This window comes from Myodes glareolus, chromosome 8 (assembly GCF_982192425.1).
Source record: "Myodes glareolus chromosome 8, mMyoGla1.1, whole genome shotgun sequence".
Classification (NCBI taxonomy): domain Eukaryota; kingdom Metazoa; phylum Chordata; class Mammalia; order Rodentia; family Cricetidae; genus Myodes; species Myodes glareolus.
The window spans coordinates 8,066,438-8,087,117 of NC_142033.1; the positions used below are offsets into that span (position 1 = coordinate 8,066,438).

Below are 20,680 nucleotides of genomic sequence, written 5' to 3' on the forward strand. Positions count from 1 at the left end.
CCCTCCTCTGAAGCTGTTCCCTACGAGAATATCCCTTGGGAGTCCTTGTGTTACTTGAACATGCCACGAGGTAGACTGGTAGACACTATACACAAACCTAGGAAAATCCTAATACGTGACTGTTGCTTGTAAGCCATATTAGAAACCCTAATGTGTCACACCCCTGCAGTCCCAGCTACCTGGTGCGGCGATGGAAGGCCACAACAAGGCGCTGTCTCCTAAACAGACTCTGAAAGCACCGGAATGTGCAGTATGTAGATCACTCTGGATCCAAACTCTCCACTGTCTTTAAGATGGTGTTTTCTGCCATACATGCTTTAGGCCCCACACAGTTGGAGGCTCCCATGGATTCCAACTTCTCCTATGTGAGTCAATACATCCTCCATGAGTTTCTCTAGCAACCTTCATGGAGATCCAAGGGCCTCAGCTGCATGTGTTGGACGTGTATTGTAAGAATTTGAGGACCATTTGAACACTGAATGACGGGATGTTTTATGTAAGCGGTGCGTTACTCTCCACACACCAACCCCTCCTTTAGTACACCGTCACCTGCCGAGGGCCGTGGCCATAAAACGCACATGTACAGAGTATTTGCTCAGCAAATATTTGATGAACTAGTGAGCCAATCAACAGGTTAACAAAAATACAGGCATAAAGTTTAAAACAGGATTTTCAGGGCCAGCAAGATGGTTCAGCAGGCAAAGGGGTTTGCTCTACAGGCCTGGTGAAGGCATAAGGTAGGACAGATCTAGAGAGTTCTCCTCTAACCTTTGACCTCTGACCTCCACACACCAGTGCTGTGGCTCGTGTATATACGAACATATACATAATAAATTTTAAAATAACCTTGAAAAGGTTTTCGTCAGTTGTCACTGCAAACTGGCAGGGAAGGCAGGACGGGCGACCTGAATGGCTAGGTGACAGGCAATCATCAGAGAGCAGGAAGCGGAAGGATGCCAGTGCCCTGCAGGTGTCCTTTCCCTGGTTCACACAGTCCAGCACCCCTGTCAAAGGGGCCCTGCCACCATGAGCAGGGTGGGTCTCCCTGCTCCACTAAGCCTCTCTGTAACCACTGCTATAGACACACTCCAGTGTGTCTAATTTATGCTTTGGGTGTTTGGAAATCAAACCAAACTGACAAAGTTAACTACTACATACGAGTTTTATTAGTTCCAGTAATAACATTTAATTTGTATTACAAAAGATTTTGATTCAATCTAGTCAAGAAAGCATGAATCCTAAGTGTGTGTGTGTGTGATTGTATGTATGCGTGTGTATGTGTGTAGTACTGGGGCTCACATGCAAAAGAACCATGAACACAGGACAAGCACTCCACCCTCGAGTCACACCCTCATCCCCTCTCCTGCATAGTTTAGACACTTCTTCAAACAATCCTTTAACGCCATCTCTGTACTCAAGGATTCAAAATTGTCAACAACAGGAAGACGACAGTTTCTTGCCAGCTTCCCAGACACCCTGAGGTCTTGAACTGAGTTTGCTCTTCCACATTTCCCTCTACTGTTCAGTAAACATGCACAACCATGATGCCTTTCATCGGGCGTCAGGCCTCAACTAAAAAGTAGTGTACAGTCAAAAGTACAACTGAAGGGTTCTGCTTAGTTGCACAGATGTAACTCTTGCAGATTAATGAATGGATTAGGGAACTGGGCTAAGTCATAAAGTACCTTAAGCCCGGCAGTGATGATAATCCTGTCCTGTCTGCATGCAACCCGGAATATTTAGCCTTCCCGAGAGAAGAATCATAAACCAGGCCCTGATGGGAGCTGACACCGCTCAGATGTCTGTGTCTGCTCTGAGCTTTAACAGCAGCAGCTGCTGAGCTGGAGACGTGAAGAAGACACCCACTCTCTTCCCATGGTCTCACCATCACAGTCAGCACACCCTGGCCCTCAAGGAACACATACAGTGTGCTCCTAGTCACTCTTCAAAGGGAGAAAACTTCTGCTGGCATCCAAATTAATGGGTATCACTGTGATATATTGCTGTCTATACATATATATTAAACTTAACTTTTATCTGCCCCCCCCCAAAGGCTGGTCCCCTTCCTCACCAAATCATGCACCACCCTTTCACAGCACATGTACCGTATGACTCCTCTTGTCCCACCACCCCGCTGCCTTTACATCTCCTTCTTCTCTTTCATGGTCTATGAGTACACGCACATACAAAGACACACACACACATGCCCACTGTTCTACACACAAATTGAAAGCTAGATTCCACATTATTCTGAGTCTGACTAATTTTGCATAATGCAATGATCTCTGGCTTCATCCATTTTCCTGCAAATATTATAACTATATTCTTTGAAGCTAAATAAAATTCTCAGGGTCCGTGGACCACATCTTCCTGATCCATTTATATGTTGGTGACATCCAGGGCGTGGCTCCTGTGGACAGCAGCAGGACAGCATTCACATGGCTGCATCTCCTAAGAGTCCTGCAGGCTCACACCCAGAAGGGATGTGGCTGGGTCACATGTGGTTCTTTTTAAATGATTTTACTATATTTTAATTATGTGTGTCTGTGTGTGGGTATGTGCATGTGTGACTGGGTGTCCATGGAGTACAGGAGAGGGGACTTGGACCCCTAGAGCTGGAGTTACAGGTTGCTGTGAGCTGCCTGACATGGGTGCTGAGAAACCCAAGACCTCTGTAAGAGCAGCATGTGCTCTCAACCAACAACCCACCACTCTAGCCCTCTTTTAAAAAATGGTTACATTGTATTTATTTTGTGAATTTAATTTTGCGCATAATGAGAGATAATAGATCATGCTTAAGAGAGAGCCAAACTTAGCATCTTAGTCTCATGTCTCTCTTGTTGGCTGCAGTATAGAGACACATCTGGCAGTTGCCAGTAAACCATGAGCTAAGCCACATGGCAAGTTACTCAGTCTCTCACAAGGGCTACAATAGAGTCTCCCCGTTGCTGCCCGTGGGCATAAGCTGCCAACACAAGCTCCACCAGTGTGCTGCATGATGAGCCTGGTGTTTTTGCTCAAGTAGACAGAAAAGGTTCCAGATATACAGTAAAGAGATTCAGATAAAAAAAAACTTTTTAAAACAGTGCATTAAAAAATATGTGTAGGCTTGGGAGAGAAAAGAAAAGGATAGAGAAAGTCCCCTAAAAACAAAGAGAGTAATAAAAAATATAATAAGCCATGTAAAGATGGGGCATGCACAGAGAGTCTGGATCCTGTATGTTACTGTGCTGTCTTTAAATTTTTGGCTGCTAAGAGACACTAGATTTTTAAAATTGATAGAGTCAATCAATCTATGTATTTTTAAAATATCTTGACTTCAAACTTTATATCAAAAGATATGTTACCTTGGGGGAGAGGTTTCGTTTTTGTGTCCACAGGAAATGAGAGGCTGTGGATTCATTCAGGGTTAAAGAAAATCAGGTTTGATCAAGGAAGATCCCCTGAGATTCTGACTACAGAAGTAAAGAAATAAACCTAAAAGAATTACAAAACAAGTGATGTGTATTCAAACACATGAAAAAATTATCTGTGGCTGATTTATGTACAATGCACAATCTATGCTTGCATATCTGTATTAATGCAGATATACTTTAAAGATTATGCATTTCCATAGCAAGGGGACCAAACACCAATGAAAATGGGTCCATCATTTCAAAATGCCTCTAACAGCCTTCTCAAAATTCTGCATCCAGAACAGCTTCAAGGCTGCTGACTGAGATGAGGTAGCTTCACAAAATACTCCAGTCAAGACCTGACCATAATCTTAAATTTTCTCAGGGTCGCCAAAGATAAAAGAACCCACAAACGACAAGAAGTAGTCTAGAAAACTATGCCCACATTCCCAAAAGATGGACTATGGATATTTATCATCATTTAAGGGTGTTGGTTACAAGTTGTTATAACAGTTAGGAAAAAAAGCTGAACAAAGGAGATTAGGTCCAGGGGTCTAATTCTAAAAAGTAAAAGGGGGATATAGAAATGATAAGATAAAAGGATAGATTGATAAATCCACTTTAATCTAAAAACAACTATTAACCTTAAATATTTCCCATTGGTGTAGATTTTGGTTTACTGATACAAATTTAAAGGTAATTTTGTTTTACCACATATATATTTCTCCTCTTATTTAATAGCAGACTTATTTAAGACTGTGTTTATGCAGGCCATTTAAAAATATAAAATACAATTAAAAATAGATTAATAGTAATCTATAATAGTCAAACTTACAGTCATGTTAGCTATGTTTTCAAGGCCATATGCAGATATTTTTAGATAGATGATCTTCAAATACTTCAAAGACCTACAGAATATGGCATTTAATAGGTTTAATAACCAAAGGCTTTTCATGACAGTGAGACACGTCTGCTCCTCATAGCACCCATCCACCTCAGAGAAGAAGACGGGCACTGAAGAAAGTCCGTATGGAGTTTGTTTTCTTTATGGCAAACACTAGATATGTGGGCAAAGAAATTGCACTTGCCTTAGCTACTGACAAGATACTGTCCAAACTGGACCAAAGATACAAGAAAGGTAACTGCCAAACTTGCTAAGACAAGGTAGAACAATTCTTCAAACTTCTCTGCTTCCCAAAAATGTCGGCCAGATATACCAGGCCTGTAGTCTATAGATCCCCAAAGTCACAGAAGACTCTAGGGTGCCTGTCCAGGCAGCCTGATGTCCCTGTCATTAGCTAACATTTCATCCCAGAGTCATTAAAGGAGTTAAAATTACATAGTTAAAGTTTTCCTTAGTTATGATAAAAGATGAATGAGATATAAAACTTTAGACTCACAAAGATAGGATAGACAATAAAACATTTTCTATAATTTTGTCAAATACAAATGGACTGGATGTTATAACTGCAATTATTTAATACCTTTTTTGTTGTATATAATCTTATTATGTTAAGGTTAAAATCTTCCTTTTTAATTAGACAAAAGGGGGGAATGCTGTGGAATAATCCTTCTATACACTGTGAAGATTTGTTACTCAGATTGGTTTAATAAAAAGCTGACTGGCCAGTAGCCAGAGAAAAATTATAGGCAGGACAACCAAAGTAGGAGAATGATAAAAAGAAGAAAGTGGAGTCAGAGTCAGAGAGATACAAGCAAGTCACTGAGAAAGCAGAATGTATAGAAAATGAGCCACATGGTAAAGCATAGATAGGAAATATGGGTTAATTTAAATGTAAAAGTTAGTTAATAACAAGCCTGAGCTACCAGCCAAGCATTTATAATTTATATTAAGTCTCTGAGTCATTATTGGGAAGCAGTTACCAGTTATTTGAGAGCAGGTAACTGGGACAGGAAAACTCTACCTACACTATTTACTTACTAAGTCTTACAATTTTGCTGCCCATTTTTCTGGCTAGCTGGGTTGTTTGTTCTTTTCTTTCCCCACTATGAACACAAAGGGTCTTCCGGTGTACTGTGTTGGACAAAGTGGATTTCCTTTGCTCATTTCTTCATTTCACACAGTATATTCCTTCCTGTGCCCTTGAGGTTGGGGCTAACTTTCTTCCACTTCTCTACACAATGCTTTTTCAAGTCTCTCCACTGTGCTGGCTCAGGCATCATTAACTGCCTTAGACTTGAACTGTTCTTCTTTCTCCATTGGATAAAAGATGCCATTTCAGGATATGGCCATCAAGGTTGAAAGTTATTTACTTTTGGGTTTTGAAATACATCCTCTCATGTTCCTCTGGCTTTTAGGTGACTGGTGAGAACTAATCTTTTTTATATGTTTAACTTTTGTGACTTGCTGTTTTTCCTTTACAGTTTTTAATATGGAAAAATAAATGATATTTAGACATAATAAGTCAAGAAAAGGTTCTTCATTTCTATTTAGGGATGTTCTTTCCTACAGATTTGCAGTTTTCTGTCAAAATTATATTGAATATTTTTTCTCTCCTGTGGTTATCTAGGTTTCTTCTTCCATCACATGTATTCTTAGGTCTGATCTCCATGTAACCCAGAGGTCTTGGACACTGTAACTGTGGTTTTTATTTTCTTTTCCTTACTGGTGTTTGAGTTTGGAATTTCCTTAACCTTGCCCTCTATCCATGACATCCTTTTGACTGTTTGGCTGAGTCTATTGATGATGCTTTCCACTCTGTTATTATTGGCTTCACTGAGTTTGTCATTCCTGAAATTTCTTTTTTTCCTACCCAAAGACCTCATTTCCATTTTCCCTGTTGTCTCTTCCCTCCACTGCTTCCTTTCCATGTCCTAGACGGACTTGCCTGTATCTTCTGAGGTCACTGATGACTTTTACAAGTCAGTTTGGGAACCTCCATCCGGCACTAACTCCTTCAGAATCTTTGGGTTCAGTAGCCAAGGAATTAGGATCTTTTGGAGCAGCCAGGGTGTCATTTCTTTTATCCCCATATCACAGCACACACATATGCTGGTTTGGACATACTCTTATTTCACAGTTTGTTCATACGTACTCAGTCACTAGCGTCACACAGTGGTGACTCTCCTGCTTCCCCTCCCAACAGCTGCATGCACAGTTGTGCACAGTCTGTCCTCCTCCATCTTTACACATGCCAGGTATCCTACCTACCACTGTCCATGAACTTCCAATGCTCTTCCTCTGTAAAACACAATGTGTTTCTTCTCCCTTTCTCTCCTTCCCTGGAAACAGTAGGACTGCTCAGTCTCACCGAGAAGTCTCTACTCAACAATGTTTCAGTGCATAGACAATTCTCCCAGTAAGATAAAAAAATTAATCTGCAGATTTTCCAAAAATACAAAGTTAGAAGATAAACCCCTATGTATCCATGCTGTATATATCGAGGGTCACTGTGTCTTTAGTTCTCTTATCTGCTGCCATAACAAAGCACCTGAAGCTGGGTAACATGAGGAATAGAGACAGACTTCTGACAGTTCTGAAGGCCAGCAGTCCAAGGTCAAGTGTGGCATCTGAGAATGCTGCCACTTCATCCTACAGTAGAGGCCCCAGGCAAGCAACCAAGAAAAGTCACTTTTATACCAAGTCTGCTTTTGTGATACGTACCCCCACTCCCACATCAATGGCACTCACCTACCCACAGAGGCTCTTGGTACTCCATACCTGTCAGCCCTGCTGCACATAAGTTTCTGCATGTAAACCACATCCTCCTCTACACAAAAACTGCCTCTCAGAGTCAGAGAACATCACACAATATGGAGAGTAGGAAATCACTGTTGCTAAAATGGAGTGTGCTTGGCATACATGAGGTCCTGCTTCAGGCCCTAGTATAGCCGGGGAGGGGGGAGCAATCATTTTAAGTGGTTACATGCTGATAGAATCACAGCCAGGCTGTTTAAAACAAGCAGTATGTCAGTTCTGTTTCAAAAGTTAATGACATGTTTTAATTATTTTCCTAGAGGCTCAAGCATCATGAGTCATCAAGAACTTGCGTGGTCACGCAGCTTACTTAAGCCAAAGATAAGGACCCAGAGGCGGCCTGAAGAGCAGGCTCTGTCATGTGATGGAGAGCAGGAGTTGGAGAAAGGCCATGGAGCATCCTGGAGCAGAAGTGGACAGGAAGTGTGTGGGTTCTCAGAGAAAGGAGACCCAATGCAAAGCTCAGGAGCACCAGCAGGCTTCCCTGGATCCTCCAGGGTTTCTGTGGCATTAGCATCACCTGGGAGCAGAACTCTGTTACGAGAACCTCCCTAGGATATTTAGCTATCCAGGTCTGGTCTCTGTCCACCAGCTGTCAGCAGCACTGGGCTGACACGATACACTGCCACATGTCCCCAGAAGTGACTGAGAGATGAAGCTAAACCCATCTGCCTGATGGACACAAACCCCCGAGCACACTTACCTGCTGTTAGACACACCCCAGAGCACACTCACCTGCTGTTGGACACACCCCAGAGCACACTCATCTGCTGTTGGACACACCCCAGAGCACACTCACCTGATGATGGACACACCCCAGAGCACACTCACCTGATGATGGACACACCCCAGAGCACACTCACCTGATGATGGACACACCCCAGAGCACACTCACCTGATGATGGACACACCCCAGAGCACACTCACCTGATGATGGACACACCCCAGAGCACACTCACCTGATGATGGACACACCCCAGAACACACTCACCTGCCCGCTGATGCACACATCCAAGAGCACACTCACCTGCCCGCTGATGCACACACCCCAGAACACACTCACCTGCCTGCTGATGCACACACCCCAGAACACACTCACCTGCCTGCTGATGTACACACCCCAGAGCACACTCACCCGCTAATGCATGCACCCCAGAGCACACTCACCTGATGATGCACACACCCAAGAGCACACTCACCTGCCCGCTGATGCACACACCCCAGAGCACACTCACCTGCTGATGGACACACCCCAGAGCACACTCACCTGCCTGCTGATGCACACACCTCAGAGCACACTCACCTGTCTGCTGATGCACACACCTCAGAGCACACTCACCTGTCTGCTGATGCACACACCTCAGAGCACACTCACCTGCCTGCTGATGCACACACCCAAGAGCACACTCACCAGCTGATGCATGCACCCCAGAGCACACTTGGATGGTGAAATGGCTGGGGTAGCAGCAGAGACTGAAACTCTTCAGGCCTCTCTTACTTTCAGAAGCACATTTCTATTGAGGCATCACAGAGGAAGGGCTTGGCCAAGCAGTTTCACTCTAAGAAAATTATGGATTCACTTTAACAGAATTGTGTTTCTCTAGGAGAGAGTAGCTACAAAAGATATTTACTATACATATGCTTTCCCATTGTGAAGACTCAGAAACTAAATGACCCCAATGGGTAGAAAATACTTAAGGATAGGAGAAATTGCTTCTAACTGCACAGAATGCCATGAAAATAGCACGATAAGAAGACTCTGATCCCATTTCTGTACTGCAGAGAGGCACGCACAATTCACAGAGCAGAGGGTCTAAGAATATACACCACTACTGCAAGAGTGTGTGCTGGGAAGGTCACGAATTCCTCCTATGACTCAGAAACTTCTCACACAGTGAGGATTTTTAACCCTATATATCTACAAACTCAAGTCTGTGCGACATGGTCTCATTTTGGTTTACTGCACTAACAGAAGGCCTCAGAGAAACATGCAAGTACATGTTTGTACAGAAACATCCATGAACTCTGTACAGAGCAGCTACTGTTCTGGTTGTTAGAACAAAGTATCTCATAAACGGTGTTATACTATTCAGTGCAGATGAGAACCAGGCCTGGATGATGTGGGAGTCCCCTCTGTGTGCTGTGATTACCATCAATGAATAAAGAAACTGCTTTGGACCTATAGCAGGGGAGAACTTATGTAGGCAGGGAAGAGGGAACTGAATGCTGGGAAAAAAGAATGTCGGACTCAGAGAGAAGTCATGGAGCTGCTAGAGATAGTTGCTGGGAACTTTACCCAGTAGCCACAGTCACATGGAGATACAGAGATTAACAGAAATGGGTTAAATTAACATGTAAAAAGTTAGTCAATAAGAAGCTAGAGCTAATGGGCCAAGCAGTGGCGGAATTAATAGTTTCTGGGTGATTATTTCATGGTTGGGCAGTCAAGACCAATGAGCAGCCCCTTCCCCCAACAGATTGGCATGCCAACGTGGGGCTGACCAAATCCACTTAAAAGCCTGAGAGAATTTGGAAAATAATTCTAGACAAGAAAAAAAAAGTTGCTCAGCTCCTCCATACTATTTTCTTGAATGGACACTGTTTGCTGGAAGCAAGCAGAGGCACGACTCCTTTAAGAGAGGTTTTCCTGATTTCAGTAGTAGCAGGAAAAAAGCTGCACCGTTTTGAAATGCTGGCTTTCTGGGTCATGTTGCCAGCAACAACTCTGACTTTTTCAGGCAGGAGGTCCAGCTAAAGAGTATTTGAGTGGGGTTTGTAAGCAGAGTGCTGCAGCTTGCTTAAATGACACAGACTGGCTGTGTGCCTGAGAATGGCGCTGTGTGCATGGCTCTCAGAGGCGCAAGCTGCTCCACCATGCTGGACTGGGCAGGCAAGCGGAAAGTACCCTATATACTATAGTAATAATGTAGCTTAAGTTTTAGTCTAAGGGGGCAAGCAGAAAGTACTGTATATACCATAGTAATGGCGCAGTTTAAGATTTAAGAAGTGCTTAGCATTTTAAAAAGCGCCCCTGAATAGTAAAGAATCACAGATATGCAAAAAAGACAAATACAGATGAGTCATAGTGTTGAATAAATATAAGTAGGCTTGGAAGAGAGAAGAAAAAGAGTATAGAGAGTCATAAAAGGAAGTTAAGGGTTAAAAAAAGGGTAAAGTCTTTAAAGAGACAGAGTACAGATAGTCATAGATTAAAAGGAATAAAGAAAATTAAGCCACGTAAAAATGCTAAATTCACAGAAAGTCTGGATTACGTATATTATTGTGTTTTCTTTGAACTTTTTGACTGTGAAGGAGCTAAGTACAGAGAGAAATTTCATTGTATTCACTGCTAAGCTAAACTAGCATGTATATTATAAAAGTATCATGACCTCCAAATTTGGGTCTAAGGATATATTGTTTTGGAAAAGAGGTTCTTCTCTTGTTTCCACAGAGGATGAGAACCTGTGGATTGCTTCCAGACTTGGTTTGATGGACCAAGATCCCCCCCGCAAAGGTCGCTGAGAACACCCCCAAAAATTACTATGCGCAATAATCAGCAGGAAGCAGTATGGAGAAAACTACGCCCATATTCTCAAATATTGTATATATATGTTTACATTTAAAGGGGGATATGATATAGATATGAATAATTTGATGGATCTTGGTTTATTGACACATATTTAAGGTCAATTTTGTTATATGTACATTTCTGCTCTTGATTAAGGTATTGTGTTTGTGTAGCTCATTTAAAAATATAATGTAAAATTTTAAAACATAGATTAATAGGTAATCATTTATAATAGTCAAGCTTGTAGTCATGTTAGTTAGATTTTCTAGATGTACAGAAATATATTTCAGATGGACAGGCATTCTTTAAACCTTTCAAAGACTAGAGAATATGGCATTTAAAATGTTTTAAGAGCTTAAGACTTTCCATGACTGTGAGACACATCTGCTCCTGACAGCACCAATTACTTCAAGAAGAAGATAGGCATAGAAGAGGCTCCTTATGGAGTTTTTTAGTCATTTGGGTAAGAAACTGCTCTTGCCTGTACTGCTGAACTGGACATTCAGGACCTACAGAGAAATGACTGTGGAACTTTGCTAAAGGTGATATGATCCTTTGGGGTTCCTGATTCATGAAAAAGTCTGCTAGACAGGACTGGAGAGATGGCTCAGAGGTTAAGAGCATGCCTGCTCTTCCAAAGGTCCTGAGTTAAATTCCGAGCAACCACATGGTGACCCACAACCATATGTATTGAGATCTGGTTCCCTCTTATGGCCCGCATGCAGACAGGTTACTTAATAAATAAATCTTTAAAAAAAAAAAGTCTGCTAGACATTCAGCAGGACACAGAAGAAAATGACTGACAAACTGCCAATATAGGTGGAACTGTCTTTGAAATTTCCTGCCTCATGGAAAAGTCTGCTGGATACTATGGGCCTGTAGGCTGAAGATGGATGCCCCAATGGTACAAAAGAACTTTGGGTGACTGTCCAGGCAGCAATATGTCCAGGTAAGAGCAGTTTCTTGCCCAAATGGCTATCAAACTCCATAAGGAGCCTCTTCAATACCCATCTTCCTCTTGAAGTAGATTGGTGCTGCCAGGAGCAGATGTGTCTCAGATGTGTCATGAACAGCCCTAAGTTATTAGAACATTTAAAATGCCATATTCTGTAGTCTTTGAAAGATATGAAGAATGCCTATCTAACTGAAATATATCTCTATATAACTAGAAAATCTAACTAACATGATTACAAGCTTGGCTATTATTAATGATTATCCATTAACAACCTATATTTCTTAATTATATATTACATTTCTAAATGAGCTACACAATCACAATGCCTTAATCAAGATCAGAAATACATATACATATAGCAAAATTGACCATAAATGTATATCACTAAAGTAAAATCCATACCATTGTAAATTATTCATATCTATATCATATCCCCCTTTAAATGTAAAAGAGCATTTATAAACAATATTTGAGAACATGGGCACAGTTTTTTCTCTCCAAACTGTTTCATGCTGAATAGGGGCGCTGTTAATCAGGTCTTTCATGGTGTAACCTGTGTGCCAGGTTCATCTCAGTTGGCAGCTGAGTGAAGTAATTTTTTGAGGGTGTTCACAGCAACCTTTCAGGAGGGCATGATCTATCATACCATATTGGGATAGAAGCAATCCACAGGGTCTCATCCTCTGTGAAAACAAAAGAAGGACTTTTCCAAAGCATCATAACTTTAGATTCAAATTTTGAAGTCAAGGTTTTTTCAAAATATCTATCTTGGATTAGTTCAGCAGCATTTATAAACAAATTTTTTTAGCAGCTGTTGCTCCTTCCTCAGCATTCAAACAATTCAAAGAGAGCATAATAGCATACAGTATCAAGATTCTCTGTGTATTTTCCACCTTTATGTGGCTTTATTTTAACCTCTATTTCTTTTATTTTTACTTTTACTTTTTGAGACAGGTTCTCTGTATAACTTTGTCCTGGAATAACTGTAGACCAGGCTGTCCTTGAACTCACAGAGATCCACCTGTCTCTGCCTCCCCAGTGCTAGGATTAAAGGTGTGTGCTACCACACCTTGAACTCAGAGATCTGTCTGTCTCTGCCTCCCAGGCATTGGGATTAAAGGTGTGTGCCACCACACCCAAACACTCTCTTTCTTTTTTTACTTTTAAGAACTTTAACCTTTAGTCTGCATGTATTTTTAACACACTGTAAACCATTTAGAGGTTTTCTTCGTCTTTGAATCTCTCTTTACTGTATATCTCTCTTTCTGACTACATGAGTCTTTTTGGAGAGGATTAAAACTGTGGCTTTGATGGCTAGATCCAGTCCATTCCTTAGCTTTACAGCCTCAGGGCAGAGGTACCGGCTGCAGCCATTTTTACTGCCACAACTCTATGGCGTTTCAAGGTTCCTGCCAGCAAGCAAGCTGCAGCATTCTGCTCACAGATCACACTCAGTTGGACTGCCTGTCTGAAAGAGTCAGAGTTTGCCCTGGTAGGACAGGCAGCATTTTAAAATAGCACAGCTTTTTTCCTGCTATGGCTGAAAACTGAAAAGCATGCGTTCAACTTTTCATCAACACCATTTAAGTGTTTCATGGCAGAACCTCTTAAACGAGCTGCAGGGTTTTGCAGCTAAAGCTGAGTCAGGAAGCCTCTCTTAGATGAGAGCACCTGCTTGCCTCTAGCAAACAGAGCAGACCTGAGAAATTGCTGCTACCAAAAATACATGCTTTACTCTATTCTTTTCCAAGCTTTCTTAAGCTTTCTGTAGATTCAGTTATCCACTTGGGCACCATCTGTAGTGAGGGAGCTGCGGGCAGGCCTGCTTTTCATCCCGCCCAGCTCCCGCATGGCTAGCTTAGCCTCGGAAATAACAACACACAAATTGTATTCATTTAAACACTGCCTGGCTCATTATCTCTAGAGAGGTAGTTACTGGCTAACTCTCACATCTTGATTAACCCATTTCTAATAGTCTGCGTAGCACCACGAGGTGGAGGCTTACCGGGAAAGATTCAGCATGTCTGACCTGGTGGCTGGCTCCATGGCGTCTGCCTCTTGCCCTCTTCCCAGCATTCTGTTCTGTCTACTCCACCTACCTAATTTTCTGTCCTATCAAAGGGTCAAGGCAGTCTCTTTATTAACCAATGAAAGTAACACATATACAGATAACCCTCCTCCAACACAGGAAGAAGGAGCATTGTCTATATCCAGGAGGAAGAAGCACTGTTCACATCCCAGAGGAAGGAGCACATCTACATCCAGGAGGAAGGAGCACTGTCCACATTCCAGGAGGAAGGAACACTGTTCACATCCAGGAAGAAGCACTGTCTACATCCAGGAGGAAGGAGCACAGGCTACATCCAGAAAGGAGTACTGTCCACATCTGGAGGACGGACTTTACTCTGATCCTCAGGATCAAGCTGTTCATGATGAATACACCTTGTCACTATGTAGCACAGCAGCCTTAAAGGCTTGGGACAGGATTCAGGAACCAGGAAAGAGGGTTGAATCATATCTTAGGGTTAAACAGAGTCAGAAAGAAGCTTTTAGTGACTTTTTACAAAGACTAACTAGGGCTGTACAAATAGGGGTAACTGACCCAGAAGCTAGATGTATAATAATTGAATTTTTGGCTTATGAGAATGCCAACATAGAATCCAAAAGGATCCTTGTGCCTTTAAAGATCAGATTAGCACCCATGGATGAATGGGCCTTGTATACAATGAATGTCAAGACATTTAATTATGGTATTGAAGCAAGGGTAGGAGAAGCAAATTCCAATGGTAAAAGAAGACATCAGAATACCAGATGTTTTAATTGTGGAAGAATGGGACATCTGAGAAGGGATTGTGGACAAGGGATTCCTAGGAATAATGTCACCTCTGAGAATGGCAGAAATAGGAGGACTCAACCTTCAGGTATATGTAGGTGTGGCAAAGGCCAACATTGGACCAATGAATGTAGGTCAACAAAAGATAGACAAGGAAACCTGATACCATCGAGAAACTCCTTGAGGGGTCTCTCGCAGGCCCCCATGATGAATGTGGTCCAGTCATTCCCAGTTACTGTGGAGAATGTGTCTCACCAGGAAAACTAAAAATCCAAAGCCTGCTTTTAACAAGACAGGTCTGAATGATGGGTTAAATGTGGAGCTTGGGTCAAAAACTCCAGTAGGACATAGGGAACGTATATTCTGGCAGACTTCTATAAATGATCAGAAACCAAAGCTAAGAGTGTGGATAAATGGCATTTTTATTGAAGGTTTATTAAACATGGGTGTGGATGTAAGTATCATTACTCCAGAATCTTGGCATCCGAATTGGTCTCTTCAGGAGGTAGATGCTCAGCTCCTGGGAATTGGAACCCTATCTCAGGAAAAACAAAGCACAGTATGGGTTGACTTCATAGAGCTAGAAGGGAAAAGAGGAAGACTAAGGCCATATATAGCCAATATTGCAGTGAATTTGTGGGGTCATGACCTATTGCAGCAATGGAATACCCAGACTATCATTCCTGCAGCCCCAAAAACTTACGTTTCTGAGGAAAATATTAGAAGATATTATAGACAACAGATACCAGACATTCGGGCTGTACAAGAACACAAAGCCATTGATAAACCATCAGAGGTACCAATAGCCCTAACTTTAAAATGGTTAACTGAGAAACCAATATATCCTCAGAATGGTTATTGCCCAACACAAGGAATCTCTGGTTGCCTTTAATCCATGACTAGATCAGAGGTGGTGTGACCCATCAGGAGAAACGCCCATTGTTTATTTTTCAGTACCAAAGACCAGCAGCAAGCAGAAGGAAATCAGAGGGTATCATATAAAATAACAGCACAAACCTTAGGAGCATTTTTGTGTCTGTGCCTCTTAGGATGTGATACAAAACACATCTCTTCCTGGTAGGGTAGGAAAAAGATGCTGGTGAACATTGCCAGCATGTAACTAACACTTCTCATGGTAACCTGGATGAAACTTAATGCTTCCTTCAATTTTATACATTTTATAATTCAGATTACCAAAGTATCTGGCGCAGGCTAAGATAGACATAGCTGAAATCCCATGGTCATAAACACCTTAAAATAATACAAATACAAAACAGTAAAGCATTGTTGAGTTTGAGACCATGATTTTAGATTCAGTTAAAGAAAGAATTCTGGAGGTTGGGAGATGGCTCAGGCCACAAAGCCCCTACTGCATGAGCATGAGTGCCTGAATGGGACCCCAGCACCCTTGTTAAAGCCAAGTCTAGTAGCACACAGCTTGGGGGCAGTAGGGGGTGGGGCAAGGGGGAGGGGGAGGCAGTGGGGGAAGGGAGGCATGCTGGTCAAATCAATGCGCTCTGTGAGAGAGATCCTATCTCAAACAATAACCAAGTCAGACACCTGATGCTGACCTCTGGCCTGTACACACACATGCACACACATGGACACTTCCACGAGAACATATACATCATATGCACACACATATGTACATCCCACCCACAACAACACCAATCATCAAAGAAAACGATATGGGGGCTGGAGAGATGGCTCAGAGGTTAAGAGCACTGACTGCTCTTCCAGAGGTCCTGAGTTCAATTCCCAGCAACCACATGGTGGCTCACAACCATCTGTAATGAGATCTGGTGCCCTCTTCTGGCCTGCAAGCATACATGGAAGGAATGTTGTGTACATAATAAATAAATAAATCTTTAAAAAAAAAGAAAGAAAGAAAACGATAAAAATTACTTCTTTTTTTTTCTCGCATTTGAAGAACACACAATATATGATTTTCATTATGAGGCATCGCATTACGAGGAAATCTAGGAGCCTGTGCTGCTTCTGTAACCTTCACCAGCCAACCTATCAGACTTTGTTCTCTCCCACCGCACACAGTCTAACAGGCACATACGGGCACTAATGAAGCACTTCAGATCGTCCTTCATTACAGCCTTCTGCTCCCATGGGTCCCAAACTCACAAAGAGCCAAACGGGATGCATGGACGCACCAGGATGACCCTGAAATGTGCGCTTGTGCTAGACAGCAAGACAAACTTGTCTTCACCCACCATACCTTGAAGACAGTCCAGACAGGGCTTTCTTGAGGATCTCGGGGGTCCTGTCTGAGGATGGTGGGATCTCAGGAACATCAGAATCCCCTCTGGCGTCGAGATCTCCATACCTGTCGTCAATATCTGTTTCCTAAAATTAAAAGGAAGAACTGTCTGCAAAGCATCCATGCGTATGTTTATTCTGAGATGGGGCTAGGAGTGGCCCCGGTGCTGGCCCGAAACTGGCCTGCAGCTCATTAGGTCGCCCTGTGGTTCTCAAACTCTGGCACTCCTGCCTTGGCTTACCAGTGCTGGGCTTTAGGTGTGTATTGTCAGTCCTGGGGCAAAGTGTTCTTTTAAGCAGCATATGCTTGCCAGAGTATCCTCCCATTGCTCGGTGAGCCACAACTCAACTGTTTAATCTAGACAAAGGCACTATTAGCCTCCATTGAATGCCCAAGCACTGCCATAGTTTCTTGCTAAGTAAGCTTTATTATCTTTGGTAAAATTCCAAAAGAAAGGATTATCTTAAACAAAAGACAGAAGAACAGTTCAGTTGACTCCTAAGTCAGATGTTTGCTGACAGAACCAAGTATTTACTGTTTGCTTCTCAACTGGGAGGACAGGGCCATTTCTGTAGATTCTAACCAGCCATTCAGTCTGGTTTTCCTTGACTAACATCCCAGCATCAACATGAAGAAAGCTACTTGCTTGGGTGTAGCAATATGGACTTTAACATCCATCATTTTTACTAGATCCCAGGAAAGCCAGTCAAATGGACACTATATTTCTCCAACAAATGAACGTGATCAAAGGTGTTACTTCAGTTGTCAGATTAAACTTATTTGATATTTAAGCAGACTTCTAAGAGGGCGCATATGCAAGCACCGTGTGTGTGCTATAGGCCCTGGGAGCATAGGTCTCTAGGACAAAGATCACTCTAGAACGTTCAGGATAGGCTGGCCAAGGCATTTGTGAGAACAGACATAGCATCCTTCCCTCCTCCTAGCCCTCCAAGCTCCTGCAACCACCAGCCTTCAGGAAGGACCATGATTTGCAGATGTGAGAACCAGAGGGAGCAAGCTCAGGGGAAGGCACATTCCCAACAGACAAGGGCAGGCACTGGGCATAGAGAGGGCTGGGAAACAACTTTGAGAAATCTAAGTTCGGCAAGTTTCATCACCATTTTACCTGCATTTGATATGATGCTGAGGATGGGGTGAATTCAAACAAGCAGTAGGCTATTAGGATCAACTCAAACCCTCCAGCCCCTCAGGTGGCTTTTCAAATGAAACGTTAGCATTTAGGCAGAATTTTCAGACTTTATAAAACAAAAATCAAAGTTCAGCCTACCAAACGTAGCTCTGATATAAAGCTAAACATGTCACTAGGCCAAAAATGGCAGAGGAGGTAGATGTGACCCCAAACAGCTTCAACAGAGAAATGTTGCCTGATAACAAGGAGACCAAAGCCAACCCAGGGTCCCTGGTCACAGGCGGCCAGCGGGCCAGGTCCCCTGACTCCTTGGCGGGGGAGCAAAGCACTGATTTTTCTTGATACTTTTCTAACTTCATTGACCCTGAAAGGTAGAAGGGTAGGAATGAGAACGGTGACAAAGGAAGTGGCTCTCCAAAAAAAATCACAAAGCCACAAAAAGAGCCTAAGATTAGGGACTGGGAACCCAGGACCCACCCTACCCCAACTCAAATGATCAGTGTGACACAGGCCAATCCCTGTCCCCAAGGAATCAGTGTGACACAGGCCAATACCTGACCCCAAGGGAATCAGTGTGACACAGGCCAATCCCTGTCCCCAAGCAATCAGTGTGACACAGGCCAATACCTGACCCCAAGGGAATCAGTGTGACACAGGCCAATCCCTGACCCCAAGGGAATCAGTGTGACACAGGCCAATCCCTGTCCCCAAGGGAATCAGTGTGACACAGGCCAATACCTGACCCCAAGGGAATCAGTGTGACACAGGCCAATCCCTGTCCCCAAGGAACCAGTGTGACACAGGCCAATCCCTGACCCCAAGCAATCAGTGTGACACAGGCCAATCCCTGACCCCAAGGAATCAGTGTGACACAGGCCAATCCCTGACCCCAAGGGAATCAGTGTGACACAGGCCAATCAATCCCTGGCCCCAAGGGAATAAAGGCTTCAGTTTCTACTTGGAAATAAAACCACTGGGCTGGAATTCAAGTCGTTTTTCTTCAAGTGAGAAACATTCTTGCAATCCCCATCCAAGTCCATGGACAGTGACCGACTGGCTCACGCCTCATCTCCTGTGCTCCAGTTTTAACTGTCACTTGAGCCAACCTGGAATGTGCACGCAAAGGAGGAATTATCTAGATCAGACTGGCCTGTGGGCTTGTCAGTGCGGTCTACCTGACTGATGGTTGGCATGGGAGAGCCCAGACCACTGCAGACAGTACCATTCCCTGGGGTAGGTCCTTGCAGCGGTCTAAATGTGAATGCCCCCCCCAATAGGTTCATATGGATACATGCTTGGTCCCCAAACAGTCGGTGGAACTGTTTGGGAAGGATTAGGAGGTGTGACCTTCTTTGAGGAGGAGTGTCACTGGAGGTGAGCTTAAAGGTTTCAAAAGCCCATGTCAGGCTCAGGCTCAGTCTCTCTCTCTCTCTCTCTCTCTCTCTCTCTCTCTCTCTCTCTCTCTCTCTCTCTGCCTGCTGTTTGCTGATAAGGATGCAAAGTTTTCAGATGCTGCTCCAATGTCATGTCAGCCTGCCACCCCACCATCTTCCCACCATTATGTTCATGGGCTCACCCTCGGAACTGTAAGCAGGACCCAATTAAATGTGTCCTTATATAAGCTGCCTTGGTCATGGTTTTGCATCACAGCGATGGTACAGTGACTAAGACAGCACTGAAGTGTCTAAGCAAGCAGGCTGCAGCATGGCGCATTTATTTCCTCTCTGCTCTGACTGTGTGTGTGGTGTAGCTCGCTGTCCAGGACCCCTGCCTTTGTGACTTCCCTGTCAGTGAGGAGCTTGAGAATTCCAAACTGAAATAAACTCTTTCTCTTAGTAACACTGCCTGCTGTCAGGATTTTTCCCTAAAGCAACAGAAATGAAACTGGAATACTGCCCTCCCCCCGCACTGCCATGTTCTGGAACACTGCCACTGCCCTCCCTCCATGCTGCCATGCTCTAGAACACTGCCCTCCCCCCATGCTGCCATGCTCTAGAACATTGCCCTTCCTCTGTGCTGCCATGCTCTGGAACACTGTCCTCCCTCCACACTGCCATGCTCTAGAACACTGCCCTCCCCCATGCTGCCATGCTGTAGAACATTGCCCTTCCTCTGTGCTGCCATGCTCTGGAACACTGCCCTCCCTCCACACTGCCATGCTCTAGAACACTGCCCTCCCCCATGCTACCATGCTCTAGAACATTGCCCTTCCTCTGTGCTGCCATGCTCTGGAACACTGCCCTCCCTCCACACTGCCATGATCTAGAACACTGCCCTCCCTCCATGTTGCTATGCTCTTAGTTATATTCCTCAAGTTCCAAGTTTTATCTTTCTTCCTTTAGAGAAACACAATTTAAAATTTAAGATTTAATTTTATTTGTTTAATTTCATCCTAAATAAAGACTAAAGTGTAATTCCCAAACACAGTATATTAGAAGAGCATTACTCACACATCAGAACTGGATGGGTCCTCTGCCCCAAAGACAGCGGTTTCAAAAGGATATCAGGTGAATGGACAAAGGATCACTTCACTGCACTGATGCATGCTGGGCAGATTCAAACTGTTTTGAAAAGCAAAGTCACAGAGGCTTTTTGCCAAGCCAATAGTTTAAAGGTGGTTCTCAAAGGTCTTCCCATCCTGGGCCCCTGACTCCAAAGTGTATACGCCTTTCCTTTATCTCTGTTCACCAGGGACCTGTACCTCTAGTTCTCAGTCTGCCATGCCAGGAGTGTTTCCATGAAAAGCACCAGGGTACACAACAGAAACAACTGACCTGCCTCTTCCACCA

At 43.4% G+C, this 20,680-nt stretch overlaps 1 protein-coding gene and 1 long non-coding RNA gene across 2 annotated transcripts in view; both read right to left on the reverse strand.

Annotated features, from left to right (window-relative positions):
* Cds1 (CDP-diacylglycerol synthase 1) overlaps positions 1–20,680 on the reverse strand; it is a 72,182-nt gene that overhangs the window by 39,661 nt on the left and 11,841 nt on the right. Inside the window, exon 2 of the mRNA XM_085691579.2 lies at positions 16,700–16,827. Coding sequence (XP_085547705.1) covers positions 16,700–16,827 — 128 coding nt within the window. The remainder of the gene's footprint in view (positions 1–16,699; positions 16,828–20,680) is intronic.
* On the reverse strand, positions 14,874–16,693 carry LOC146893752 (uncharacterized). Its single transcript, XR_015002625.2, has 2 exons — positions 15,487–16,693; positions 14,874–15,004 (listed from the first exon to the last, which is right to left on the reverse strand). It is a non-coding gene; the product is annotated as an uncharacterized LOC146893752 (long non-coding RNA).